At 40.0% G+C, this 14,631-nt stretch overlaps 1 protein-coding gene across 2 annotated transcripts in view; it reads left to right on the top strand.

Annotated features, from left to right (window-relative positions):
• Positions 1-6,302: 6,302 nt before the first annotated feature.
• The window catches only part of XPO1 (exportin 1), a 44,933-nt gene continuing 36,604 nt past the window's right edge, over positions 6,303-14,631 (top strand). The window contains exons 1-2 of one of the 2 annotated variants that reach the window (XM_026485112.4): positions 6,303-7,104; positions 10,328-10,459. In XM_026485112.4, coding sequence (XP_026340897.1) covers positions 10,334-10,459 — 126 coding nt within the window. In that variant the 5' untranslated portion in view covers positions 6,303-7,104; positions 10,328-10,333. Of the gene's footprint in view, positions 7,105-7,340; positions 7,930-10,327; positions 10,460-14,631 lie in introns of those variants that run through there. The other variant, XM_026485120.4, reaches the window with a different exon arrangement.

The raw sequence follows: 14,631 nt of genomic DNA, 5'->3' as shown, positions 1-14,631 counted from the left end.
TCAACCCCTGCACTATGGATTTTTTTTTTTTTTTTTTGGAAGTATAGTTGACACACAATGTTACATTAGTTTCAGGTGTTCCACAACATAGTGATTCCACAACTCTATACATTATGCTCTGCTCACCACAAGTGTAGCTACCATCTGTCCATACCACACTGTACTATTGATTTTGGGGGCTGAATAATTCTTTGTTGTGGGGGTCCTGTCCTATGCATACAGGATGTGTAGCAGCCTCCCTGGCGGCAACTCACTAGATGCCAGCAGCATCCTATCCCTGACCACTTGTAACCACCAACAGTGTCTTCGTATTAGTCATCAGTGTACTGGTGTGTATTATGGCCTTCACCTTCTGATCTATCTAGGCTTATAACGTGCTGTGTTTGATTCTGACATTGGCTAACAATGTTGTTTTGTGAGGCAAAGTATGATTGCTAAATGTCTCCTTGGGAGCAAAATTGCCCCCTGTAGAGAATCACTGAAATAGACTCACTAATTTTGCCAGGTTCTTCATTTCTTCTAAAGTCAGAGCACGGGATAGAACATTTTCTATTGTTGTTGTAATCTATTTTCAGTTTATTATATGAGAAGAAGGCTTTGAAACATAATTTTGATAAGGAATTATGAAAACTTGATATTACTATTCTTGTCTGCTTTTCAAGTTTTCTGTGAATGGCGGTAATATCTGAACTTCTTGTGATGAGACAAATGAGTCAGATCTACTAAGTGTGAGAATTAAAGGAAGTAAAATGGGCCTTCCCTGGAGTGGCATCTAGTAGCTTCTCTCTCTCTCTCTTCTTTTTAAGATTTTATTTATTTATTTGTCAGAGAGAGAGCACAAGCAGGGGGAGCAGCAGGCAGAGGGAGAAGCAGGCTCCCCACAGAGCAAGGAGCACAACACAGGACTCAATCCCAGGACTCAGGAACCGAAGGCAGATGCTTAATGGACTGAGCCACCCAGGTGTCCCATCTTCTCTCGTTTTGTTTAGAGTTACAGAGCTAGAGAAGTTCGTATCTGGTAACATCTCATCAACATTAATTTCCAGGACTTCATTTGATTACAAAAGCCAAAAAAAGATTAATTTGTGAATTCAACAAATATTTATTAAGTACAACTAAGAAGTTGGCACAAAGCCCCTGCCTTCCAAAAATTTATGGGTGATGGAAAATTAAGATCCTAATTCGCCCACTCCCCCCAAACTGTTGCTCCTGCAGCCAATCTCAGAAAAACAGTAACTCCACCCTTCCAGTCATTCAGGCCAGAATCCTTAGAGTCATCCTTGAATCCTCTCTTTCTCACACATCCCAAACCAATCCTATATAAAGTCCTTTGACTCTACTTTCAAAACATTTGGAATTTGAGTACTTCCAAAACTACATTTCTGGTCCAAGCCACATTCAATCTGTGGATGAATGTGGGGTCTCCTAAGTGGTCTCCCTAGTTCTACCCTTGCTCCCAGGCTATTCTCATCACAGCATCTAGAGTGATCCTGTTAAGATTTGAAGTCAGGTCAAGTCATCATGTCTCTGTTTAGTCACTTGGGTCGTTCCCAGTCTCACTGATAAAACAAGCCAATGCATTTACAGTGGCCTACAGTAAGGCCCTACATCATCTACACCCCTTACCTGGCCCCTTTATTGCTATGACTTCATTTCCCTCTTGCTCAGTCAGCTCTGATCACAACTCTGGCCTCCTTGATGGTAAAGATTTGACAACAAGCTCTGAGGAGAAGAAGTCCTGAATTTTACCTGACTTCTATAGTATAAGTACTCCTACTATGGCCAACATCAGGCTATGAAAATGCTCCCACCCCCACCTTCTTACTTCAATACCTTGATTCATTTTTAACCTTAGCACTTATCACCATACAACACATCATTTCTCTGACTTATTTACTTCCAGTGTCCTCCATATTGTTTTACTTCTTACATATTTTTACTTTTGACTTAGAAATACAGCTCTGTGGTTTCCCCTAACCTGCTTGAAAATGATCCTGGTTAAATAATATTTCATTTCTCATTTCTCCATGAGTAAGAGAGTCTGGGACCTATTGTTGAATGTCACCTCATAGAACCGTATAAATTTCTGACTGTCAGACTATAACTCTGAGACTTGGCAGCCTTGTCAGATGCTTTTTTTTGCTATGTTCTCAAAAAGGCAGCAACTTACTTGCAGACAGTTGCTGGTTCTGCTCCTGATTGATTTGAGGTTTGAGACTGCATATAGATTATTTCCTGAGGTCTTGGACATGTAAGGGAATTTAGCTCCACAATTGGATTATTCATAATTTTCCATAAACATTTTCGACATTGTAAAAGGTTGATAGGAATAGGACTGTTTTCCCAGGTTAATTTTTTTCTTGAAAAGGGTATCTCTTCTCTCTCGCCTTCATGTCTAAGCACCATACACAATTATACTGTTATCCAAATTATATTGGTAATGTTTTTTAAATCTATGGTTGTGATGTGATGTACTGTTTTATGAAGTATTTTTAAGAGCAAATAGAAAAACAGTTGCCTTGTAAGATATTCACAAAGAAATATTTCTCCCAGTATTTCCTTTCAGAACTTACAATGTTACAATCATGCCATAGAAATTCATTGGAAGAAAAAGCCCATGGAATTGTGAATTTGTTCTCAATACATGAATACACCCAGTGAGTCATACTCATGTTCAGTCCAATGCCCATTTTTTTATGACTGGTAGGAAGAAGTACATGTTGGAAGGTCAGTGCTGTATCTCTGAGAACAAAGTGGTATCAAGTTTCTCAAAAAGGGTGAAATGACCAATTCCATTAAGATAATAGATTTACTGCATATTCTTACTTTTAACTTTTTTTTGCTATATTATATGGACATTTAATCTTATTTATGCATTCCTTGAAGAGCTCACAGTCAGAGGAGATTGTCTTCAGAGCCAAAAGATTAAATTAAAGTGCTTATTTGACTCTGATGTGATTGTAGTTGCAAATATTTATGGCTTTGATAGGGAATAAACAGGTAATATTCACATATTGTGATGGGTATGTAAACTGATATAACCTTTGTAGGGGATACCTTGGTAGTACAGATCACAATAACAAATATAATGTCTTTCACACCGTTGTTCCACTTTTAGGATGTTAACTTAGAGATATATTCACATTTGTGCCCAAAGATAAATGTACAGGGATATTCACTGCAGCATTATTTCTAAGAGAGAAAACCAGAAATAGCCTATTGTCCTCAGTAGGGGAATGGTTGAGTCATTTATTGTACTGAGAAGATGTGGAATGCTATGGAACTGTTAACAAGGATGAAGTGGATTTATATATACTAATCTTTTAAGCAAAAAGCAAGTCACTGACAAATATGTATGGTATGATGTCTTATATATTTAACAAAACACAAAGCAAATATATTTGTAAATGCATAGAAAATACCTCAAAGCATACATACCACACCCTTAACAATGATTATTTCTGGGCAGGAAAAATAACTGGGGGGATATAGAGAAGGGAATTTTACTTTTTTACTGTAGATACTTCTTTCTCTATTTTTGAATTGCTAGCCATGATCATGTATTAATTTCTAAATTAAAAATAATTTTAAAAAAATAGTGGCACCTGGCTGGCTCATTTGGTGGAGCACGTAAGTCTTGATTTTGGGGTTGTGAGTTTGAGCCCCACATTGGGTTGTAGACATTACTTAAAAATAAAATCTTTAAAAAAAATTTTTAAATAGAAATAAGTAGTGAGTGCTAAAAGGAATTTATGAGTTTCTGTTTCTCGTATTTCCAATGAATGTTGTTTTGTAAGACAATGTGAACTAGTAGAAAGAACACATAGGTTCTAATGTTGACTCAACTACTGTGAGGTGGTGTGTACCTATGTGTGTATGTATGTGTGTTTGAAGAGGGGGAATCAAGAATGAAACTGCAAAATAATAACTTTCTGACAGGATTACTATGAGAATTCAGTAAAATATCATACAAAAAAGTCTCAGCCTGCTGGACAGCTGGCAGGCACTCAATACAGTTTACTTACATTTCTTTATCCATATCCCACTCCAAGGTTTGAAATCTGTTTGATTCCAGTAAATGAAGGTAATGAAAAAAATATTAGACCCACCAGAACTGTGTTTTGAATTTGAGCTTGAAAATACAGTGATCAAACATCTGTTCCCATCACTTCTTTTTACACTTGGTAATAACAAGCTGATACTGAACACTCCATTTTCGCTAATTCTGGGCAAAAATGATGGGCTAAATATTTACATCTGATTCATGATAGTCAGACAGAGATGACCTCCTAAGGGGTTATGATTTAAAGATGGGATGAAAAGAGACAAAGGGACAGAAACTGAGACTATTTGAACTTTACAATCCACACAGTGCTTTATGGGTCACACTGTTCCTTCACACCCATTTGATCCTTCATGGATGAGACAGGCATTGATGATGTCAGTCTCATTGAATGGGTGAGATGGGTGAGAAGGAAACCGAGGCCCAAAGAGGGGAAATGACTTGACCAAGGGCACACTCTGAGCAAAGCCAGGTCTTACACCTAGTCAGTTTTTACTGCTATTATTCTGCCATTAAAAAAAAAAAAAAAAAAAAATCAGTGGCCTGGTCCAAGACCTGAAAATGTCCAGGGAAAAAGTCTTTTTTTAAAAAACAGGACAGCTCCAGTTTTCCTGGTAATAGAATATAAACATTCCAAATGACCAGTGTATAGCAGGTATGTTATGTATTATGGTTTGATATTATTCAGTTAGGCAATGAATAAAAATCTTAGGCCTGAAAGTCACCCAATAAATACTATTTTGGTAAATCCAAAAGTTGAGTTATAGTTTTTCTTTATTGGAGGATGAGGGATTTATTTATGTATTAACATTTATTTCATTAGAGAGAGAGAGAGAACAAGCAAGCAGAGGGAGGGGCTACAGGGAGTCGGATCTCACAATCCTAATATCATGACCTGAGCCAAAAGCTTAATCAACTGAGCCACCGAGTGCCCTGAGAGGGAGTTATTCTTAAGTAGTTTTGGTGTTAGCCATTGTTCGTTCCGAGAAAAGATCTGCTGTTGAAATTGCAATTTAATAAATCATTGATTAACCTCTTGGTGGCACAATGGGCCTAGAAAATCTTGGTGGGCTAACTTGCTGTTTAAGCAAAGAAAAATCCTTAAAGCTGATTTGGAGGGCACTTGGGGACAACAAGCGAGGCAACCACGTGAAAGGCCACGTGCATGTGACTTTCATAGAAAATACTATTTGGGGTGATGAAGAATGTGAAGGGCAGCTATGCTGTAAAGAAGTCAAGGGTAGGGGCAGATCAAGGGCACCTGGTGGGAGGCTGTTGGCATGCACCCTAATCCAGCAAAAATACCTGTTACGCCAACTACAGGGATTATAGTGTCTTCGTTTCTAGGAAGGGTTGGTTATTGGAGCAGCCAAATTCCGGGGAGACACCGAGTTAAAATTTGAAGGAGCCTTTCTCAAGATCCATTCAGGTACCTTTTTTTCCACGACTCTTGAGATCACGAGGCGCCAAGAGTGCATGCCCCTACATCTCACCCTAACCTCTTTCACGATTGCTCTCACCCTCAACTTCCAGTCCCCAAACACAGGCTTTTAAAACGGATCAGAGAGGTCCGAGGCCTACAACTGGCTTCTGGTGGGTTCTTTTCGCTCCTTTTTTTCCCACCCCTCCCCGATTAAAAAAAAACAACTGGGTGTGCCCTCCCTTCTCAAAGCGGGGCTCCCTTCCGAGGGGGCGGGTCCTGATCACGGCGGGCTCAAGCCCCGCAGGTTGGCGGGAGCAGGCGGGGGCGGTCCGGAGCGGATCCGGAGAAAGCCGAGCGAACGCTGCGCGCGCCGCGCTCAAACTCGCGCCGCCACCAGCTCACGAGCGGCGCCCCACCCTCTCCGTCACCAAAGGCACCCAGCCAATGAGCGGGTCGAAAAGGCCGGGCCTGCGGGCTAAGCATTGGGAGGGGGAGCAGCGGGAGGGAGACGGGAAGTCGAGGGCGGGCGGCACTTGATTGACAGGCCGCTCGCACCAATCCTCCGCGCGTCTTGTCTTCGCTCTCTTCTCAGCTGGGCTCAGCTCTTCGTCCCACCTCCTCCTCCTCCACCCCCCTCCTTGCTCCTTTTCGACCCGCCCCACTTCCCCTCCCCCACTCTGCAGGCAAATCGCTGCTGGAAAGAGGCGGGGGCCGAAGCGGCGGGCTCGTGTGGAGACTTGAGGTGGGATTGACGGGCAATCTGACCAATAAGAGGTAGGCTGATGGCGCGGCTGTGGCTGGAACGGGCCAATGGGCAGGCGGGCTGGGGGCGGAGGCCCAGGTTCCAAACGCTCCGCGGCGCCATGGGCTGAAAACTCAACCGAGATGGAATCTCCCAGTCTGAACCGGTTTCAACCGGTTCCGAGTTTGAGGCACTAGGAGGAGGGGGAGAAGCGGCTGCAGCGGCCGCGGCAGGAGCAGCGGGAGCTACAGCATCAGCAAGAGCAACAGTAGCTACAGCCCCGGCGGCGGTGCCTGTTCCAGTCTTTGCTGCTGCAGTCCGTGCAACCACCCAGAGGGGGAGGGGGGAACCACCAGTCGCTGAGGAGCAGGAGAAGGGGGGAAAGTTTAGGCGAGCCTGGGTGGGGGGGCCCAGCGCCGGAGCCGCGTGAGAGAGGGAGCCGTATTTTGGTAGGGGGGAGTCGGACTGCAACTGGCAGCAGAGCGTCCCCCGACCTTGTGGACTCTATACCCCCTACTCCTGCCGCTTCTGCTGCCGCCTGTGGCTGGAGGGTCCCCCTGGGGCTAAATCTTTGGGACTTGACCCCTTTCCCCTCCCCCTTCCCTCACTCCCCAGCCAGGCGGGAGCATTTATTCCACGGATTAATTCCCCTTCCTTTTTTGGGGGGGCGGGTGGGTGTGTGTCGTGGGGGGTGTCCCTAAAATAGTAAATATTGTTGAGCTTTTTTTGCCCTTATCTTCGTTTTTTTTTAATTTCCTTTTTTAAGGTGGGAAAACTGTGAAACCCACCTTGATTTCCTCCCCTCTCCCCCCTCCCCACCTTCCCTCGCCCTAATCCCCCGACAAGGAAAGAAGAAGCAGTTGGTTCAATCTCTGGGTAAGTCGACTGTGTCTTCGGGGCCGAGGGTCGGGCGGCGGCCGGACGGGAGGAGGCCGGCGTGGGGCGCGGCGCCGGCCGCGGGAGGCGAGCCCGGGAGGCGGCGGCGGGCCCACAGCAGAGCCTGCGATTGAATGGAGCCGCTTCTGCCGCTGGGGGATGGAGGCGGGGAGGCGGCCGCGAGAGGGTAGCGCTTGCTGGGTTATTCGCGTGTGCGGGTGGCGGTGAAGGAAGCGAGGAGCGTGATAGTGAAGCGGGTCCGGTGTGGTGGTAGAAGGGCTTCCCCAGCCCAGGGGGCTGGGGAGAAGTTGGGGTGATTTCAGGAATATCTCTGTAAATTATTAGGAGTGGAAGTTTCCAGAAATATTTAGTGCAGCAGCATTGAAACGTCCGCCTGCATCACGTGGCCCCTCGGTGGAGAGCTTGGGATCGGGGGAGGGAGGGGCTGCCGAGTCCCTCCTCCTCCTGCAAGGAAACTAGAAATCTTTCTGTTTTTTTGCAGAGTAGCATTAGAAGTAGGAAAGGTTAGTTCATTGTTCAAGGTTCTGTAAATGGGATTCTGGGCTGTAGTTTGTTTGGGGGGACGGAGTGTGTTAAGTGACCGAATCGTTTACTGCTGGCATTGTACTGTGCATGATGCCCTGATTCTCCTTCATTCCGATGTCTCCGAGTTTGGGATGGGTGGGAAGAAGTGGTGTACTAGAGAAGCTTTAAAGATTTGCCCAGCCCGGACCTCCTCTGATCACGCAGAGGCCATGCTGCATTGAGAATGGGGCGGTGAACTTCAGGCGCCTGGTCTAAATGCCTCCTCCGAGTATGGGCGGGGTGAGTGCGTGCTCCGGTATGCTATAGTTAGAACTGCTGCAAATCGGTTCGGGTGGGAAGCGAGGGGAGGGCGGGCCTTAGTGAGGTGTGTTTCTACTGAATGAAGCAAGCAATTGCCCACACATCTAAGTAGCAGTCTTTCCTTGTAGCGACTTGTTTTTTGACCTACTACTTAGTAATCATAAAGCAACGGTTATGGTTTGGATGGGAGCTGGCCGTGTGTAGCTGCCTGCTTATTCAGTTTGAAGTGGCAGTGAAGGTATTTTGGTAGTCACTTGTAGAGTCACATTGCTGGATAATCCCTTGTATATGCTATCCAGTGAGTGGATTTTAGGATTGAGTGTCCCAAGAAGAAAAGAAAGCGATTGTGGTTTCACGCTCTCCCGCGATGGCTGTTTGCTATCTCCCTGATTGTGTATCTTAAGCGTGTGGGACACTGCTGTTAGTGGAAAGAATGTTTTGGAAGCTCTCTGATTTGGGGGACTAAATGTGCTTGGCATTGACCAGAAAGCCGCCATTTCTGTACAGTTCAAGAGTAGGTAGGTCATTTCGAAGATAGCCGCTAGTTCTAAGAATGGCAAACTACTGTGTTTAACACGAGCTTCTGTTCTAAACCTGGTTTTTCACAAGAATTTAGCTCGAAGAACTGTGTAAGAACATTGTACTTGAAAATGAAACTTTTTAGCGTCAAATTGTCTATTTTGTTTGGGTTATTAAATTATGATAGGACTACATAGAAAAGTTCGTTCAGTTTTTAACCGAAAATTGAAAACTTTTGATATGTACATCTTGGTGCTTTGTGGGCATTGTTGTTCAACCTCAATTTTTAAGACCGTTCTGATCTTTAAATTTTAATGGTATTTGATGCGAGGAAATTTACCCATTTGTTGGTTGAATATATATATATTTCTATTTTTATATCCGTATGTAGATGAATGATTTTGTTGCATGTCAGGTATTTAGGTATTAAAAACATTAATAACTGCTATAAATTTGTTTGAGATCTCTGTGTCAGTAATGGGCTGAAAGATTTCAGAGGAATAAAAATCCTTGAACTCTTCATTTCTCGATTTTTACATTATCTCTAACTTATTGACATCATTTACACTTACATTTTTTGTAATTGGCATTATCATTAAGTAAAGCATTGGCGTTGAGTTTGAAATTGCTGCCATTGTTAAGAACTTTTTTAAACTGCTCTCGAATAGCCAAGAAGTAACGTCTTTTTCCTATCAAAAATAATGTAATCAAATCCCACCCATTTCCTGAACCTGGAAGGTTTTTAGAGGGGGAGAGGTGAGATGACCAACTGACCTTGTTGGGTCTAACTACAGTCAACCAGGGGTTCTTAACCTGAAGGTTCATGCATGGCTTTCAAGGGGTCCTGGATTTTCTATAATTATATACAAAATTGTGAGTTTTTAAAATTTGACAGGAGCTATCGTGTTCTTCTGATTGTAAGGCATCTTGACCCAAAAAGGTTAAGGAGTACTGATTTAGCCAGTCAGACTTGAGTGGCACTGGCTTTGAAGAAAAAGCAAAGATTTTTATAATGCTGGGCAACAAAAATGTGAATGTGTGCCAGCATCTTGGATTTATCCTCTTAAAAGGATAGCATTGCATATGAAACTGGTAGGTTTTAGCCCAGTGCATTATGTGAGGTGAAGAAGTTTCTCTGTTAGCATAGAATTTGTTTTTATTTGGAAAATAGTTGGCAAGCTTTTACAGTTACTTACCTTGCCAGTGAATACCTGGAAATTAATAAAAAAAATTTGACATATTACCGTAAAGTGTTTTTCTAGACATATGTTCAAGGAATTTTAAACTCCAAATTTGTTGAGGGTTGAAAGAAGCAAATACGTGATTTGAATATAAAAATTTTAAGTTCTGCTAATCATTGGTATAGACAACCAGAAAACTTGGATACCACATTTAACTTTCAGCATCTTGTTTTTTCGGCATATCTTAAAAATTAAGGTAGCATACAGGGAAGGGAGCTTTTACTCAAATAGAAGACTCTACTTAGGAAGGGGGGATATCCACTTAAACTTCATCTGTACATAAAAGTTTGAGATTAAGACTTTGTATCAGTTTTTAGGGCCATAAATTCCTAATAATGGTTTCATTAAAACAGGTTGGGAGTAATTTTATTTGAATATTAGAACAGTAAGATTTTTCTGGGAATTTAAAATAGGCACTAGAAAAGTTGAATGGACCTTTAACTAAAGCAGTTAAGGAGTAGCTAAGTATCTTAGCATTTAGTTGCTTTTACTGTTACTTAGGTAGTCTCTAAAATACTTGTAAGAACATGGTTGAAGTAAAATAATTTGAGTAGATAGTTTCTGATTGGTAATACCAAAATTTCATAGGCACCTTAAATTTTTTTCTTTATTTACAGTAATCTATGCCAGCAATTATGACAATGTTAGCAGACCATGCAGCTCGTCAGCTGCTCGATTTCAGCCAAAAACTGGATATCAACCTCCTAGACAATGTGGTGAATTGCTTGTACCATGGAGAAGGAGCCCAGGTAAAGTAGCTGAGCAAAACTTTTTAACATTATTGCAGTGTATTGAAGTTACTCGGTTTAGAATAAGATTTTAAATTATCACCTTTTTAAAAAGTGTTCCATAGTTTGTATTAAATTGGAACTATATATTAACCAATGAGAAGCGGTCTGGAGAAATTGCATTATTATATGTATTATATTTTGACTTAGAATGAGATGTTTTGGGGTATTATTTTTATTACTTGTTCTGTCTTTAAGAAACCTTTAGCCAATTTAGTGAAAGAACCTAATGTATTAAATGTTTTATAGATACTAACGGTTGTATATCTTTTATGTATGTAACATATTTGGAGTTAAAAGATTCTTGTATTTTTGAAACATTTGAATTACAGAAGTACTTCACTGGTAAGAGTTATTTTAAAAGTCCAGCAATACCAAGCATCTTAAATTATTTGAATTTGAGACTTGTAAAAGTGGTCTATTAATGTAGGCAGTTATCTTACACATAATCCATGTTTTGATCAGTTTAAAGTTTTTGGGTTTTCATTTTTTTAAAACACCCAATTGAATGATAGATGAGAAAGGAATGTTCATAAATTTTAGTTTATGTTACAAGAAACTGGGCAATCTTGAATCTTCACTCTTTGGAGTTAATCACATGAAGAGTTTTAAATCGTAAAATTTTCTGTTGGATTTAAAAGGCTGTTAAGGTAGATGTGACAAAAACCAGTAAAATTTTGTTGCCAAAATGTTATATTCCTAATAGATGATGTCTGGTTGGTACATATGAAGTTCTTCATATCTTCAAGATACTAGTTTATATTTGCATAGTCAAACCCTGAGTGCTATCATACTTTTTAGAAACCTGAAAGGTAGAAATTGTATCTTTTATAGATGGTCCAAAAAGCATGATGTGTAAATACTAGCATGTGCATAAATATTTCCATTCCCTCTGAAATCCAACATAATTGGTTTTACTATATATATAACAAAGAGAAAACTTGAAGGGGGCCATGAAAGTTGTATGAGTGGCAAAAATTATTCTGCATTTTGTAAGCTTGGTCCAGTTTTATAACTCCTAGGGGCTTTTGGTCCTCGTTCTTGTCTCCAAAAGCCTTCCTGAAAAGTTATTCCACCCTCATGTATTACACATACCATGTAGTTGTTTCTTTGTGCTGTACATTCAACATGGAGCTTTAAGCTTCATTTCATTCTAACATGCATGTATAGAAAGCTGCTTTTGGAAGAAAGTACAGAAGTAAGGTTGGGCTCAACTTTGAATATATTGGAAGCACAGGTCTTGAAGCCATTAAGAAGATGGGCATTTAATTTTGTCACATCACTTAGCTGCCACTGCTGCTTTTCTTTTTTAACATGACTCACAACATCTAAAAGTATGATGGATAAACAAAAGAGACCAATGTTCTTCTAGGCTTTATAACTAAGAAGTAGTAGTAATTATTATCATGAAGAATGTATTGGTGGGGTTCCTGGTGGGCTCAGTTGGAAGAGCATCTGACTCAGTCTCACAGACGTGAGTTCAAGGCCCATGTTGGGTTTAGAGATTACTTTAAAAAAAAAGACTTTAAAAACTAATATATTGGTGGTGCTGCTGCTGCTTTTAATAATGTTTCACATTATTGATATTTAATGATTGTTGTAAATTTGACTTTTTAATAAAATGTAGCCTTAGTAAAGTTTTCTATTTATCAAGGCAAAATAAACTTTCGCAAAAGTAAGAATTTTATGTCTAGTTATGTCATGAGACAAATCCGTTACATAAAGATAGTCAAAAACTGATATTGGTCATTGTTAATAGATAAAGAAATGGAGGCTTAGAGCTTAAAGTCAGCTAAAAACTTTTTTCTAAAAGTGTGTCTTTACACTTCTAGTTCAGTGGATTTTTCATATGCCACCTCTTTGTGGGGGTCTTATCATGAATAAAAAGAGGAAAAAAAGCTGTGTGGCAGACATGTTTTTAGTGACGGATGTCTTGGTTTTAGTCCAGTAAATTTTCTAGTCCTTGATCTAGAGTTTCAGCTACAAAGTTACCTACCTTACATGAGACTGGAAGATAGTAGGGTTTGTAAAAGCACCTGTTACAGTGCCTCATACTTAGAAGGCATTCTGTTTGAAGGGTACTTTTGGAAGTATAGTGAAGAAGATTTAGCATACGGTGTAAACTCATCGTTTTAAAATATGTTATGATTTCTTAATTTTTTCCCAGTCTCTTAGAATATGTGCTAAAAATGGCAACTATAGGAATTACACTAACATTGAAACTCAGAGAAAGTTAATATTTTTTTAAAGGATTACATAATTTTGGAGGGGAAGAAATTGTTAGAATGGTGCCTTTTAATCTGTACCCAGAGCTTATGTCCAAATGGGCAATAGAGAAGGATATTTAACACTAACATTAGGACTATCTTCTCTTCTAAGTATTTTTCTATTTTTAGCCAAGTTAGGCAGCCAGCAGGAAAAATATATGGAAGAGTTTGGTGTTTTCTCCAATGCTGTGTTAAGTGACTTGAACTCTTAATCTATTGCTTAGCAACTAAAATACTTTCACCATTCAGTAAGTAACACAGGGAGATACCAAATTTTCTCCTTTAGTTTCCTTTTGTGTCTTTTTTAACCCCTCCTGGAGTTTTAAGTTAATAAAAGAATATTACGTAAGGATAGTGGGGTTAGGACAAAATAAAGACACTAAGATGCAAACACTAGAAGTGACTTTAAAGAGTAAAAGGACAGCTAAAAGGAAAGGACATGGTTTTTGCAGTATTAACGATAATAGTGTGGTGAGTATTCACTTACGTGCACAATGGTCATCATTTCAAAAGCTCTGATAGAGTATCTTGACCAAATAACTTTTACTAGGCATCATGGATCTTTGATATACCTCATGCTCTTGGTATTTGTTACTATTTTATGTGCAAGACTATTAAAACTAGTGAGAAATGAATAGATCTAGTTAGATACTCTCTGGGAGAGAATCAAAACATTGCTAAAGTGTGCTTTGGCCCTAGATAACTCAGATCACTATTCTTTCTGCTTTTTGTCATACAGCATAGTTATAACTCCTTAAAACTGTTAGTCCCTTAATGAAATCTAATCAAAGTATGTATTTACAAGAGCTTATACTGTAGCTCTAAGCCTATACTTGTAGGTTGGAACCCAGGCAACTGGTTTTTCTTCCAGGTTCTATGGTGGTTCTGATGGTGGTCTCAAGGTACAAAACCACTACTTAGTGGGTGTGTATTTTCAGTTTTCTTGTAAACAATAAGTAGTGTATATTGCTAGTTGGTTGATGGGAGAAACCAATATATATGCTACCTAAGGAAAATAATTCCTTAACATCAAAGCCAAAATAAGGAACATGATTTTTTTTTTTGTAAGTGGGAATAAAACCTAAGTTAAAGAAGATTTTGAGGTGTCTGTTAGAGATGGTTCAAATTGGAATGCTTCTTTCTCCCTCTTTGATACTTGCTTTATATCCCATAGAATTAAACCCTTGATCGAGTGAATCAGTGTAATAGAAAGCTAATTGACAAACTTTAAAATTCTCAAAACTTTTTACTTACATGTGACAGAAATAGGTAAAAGGTAATAAGGGAGGATGCATTTGAGCTACAAAACTGCCTTTAAAGGTGAAAAGATTAAGCTATTTCTTCTTGAAAAAAATCAATAGAATGAACAGCCTTTGGTAAAATATGTTCATATCATGAAAAAACTATAATGGTTAAAATGAAGAGACTAGATACATAATGTCAATATGGCTAGATCTCTAAAACTCGGTTGTCTTATATACCGTATGATAAAGCTAAGGGAATATGTCAATTGAAAAGAGATTGTAATGTTTTTATAGTATACTATTTATATAAAATTTAGTGACCACACAGTTATATCATTTGTGAAATTTATGCACATGCTGAGAAAATATGGACAGGAAAAAGACACCAAATTCATGAAAGTCATTACCTCTAAAGAAGGACAAAGGAAGGAAATGGCACTGGAGAAAAGGTATAAAGGTGATTTCCATAAGTTTTGGATCTTTTATGTTTAAAAGAAAAACAAATACAAGTGAAAGTGTTAACATTTGGGGTGCCTGGGTGGCTCAGCCGTTAAGCATCTGCCTTCGGCTCAGGTCATGATCCGGGGGTCCTGGGATCAAGCCCTGCATTGGGCTCCCTGCT

This window comes from Ursus arctos, unplaced genomic scaffold, assembly GCF_023065955.2.
Source record: "Ursus arctos isolate Adak ecotype North America unplaced genomic scaffold, UrsArc2.0 scaffold_8, whole genome shotgun sequence".
Classification (NCBI taxonomy): domain Eukaryota; kingdom Metazoa; phylum Chordata; class Mammalia; order Carnivora; family Ursidae; genus Ursus; species Ursus arctos.
This window is presented reverse-complemented; position numbering and strand designations above follow the sequence as displayed.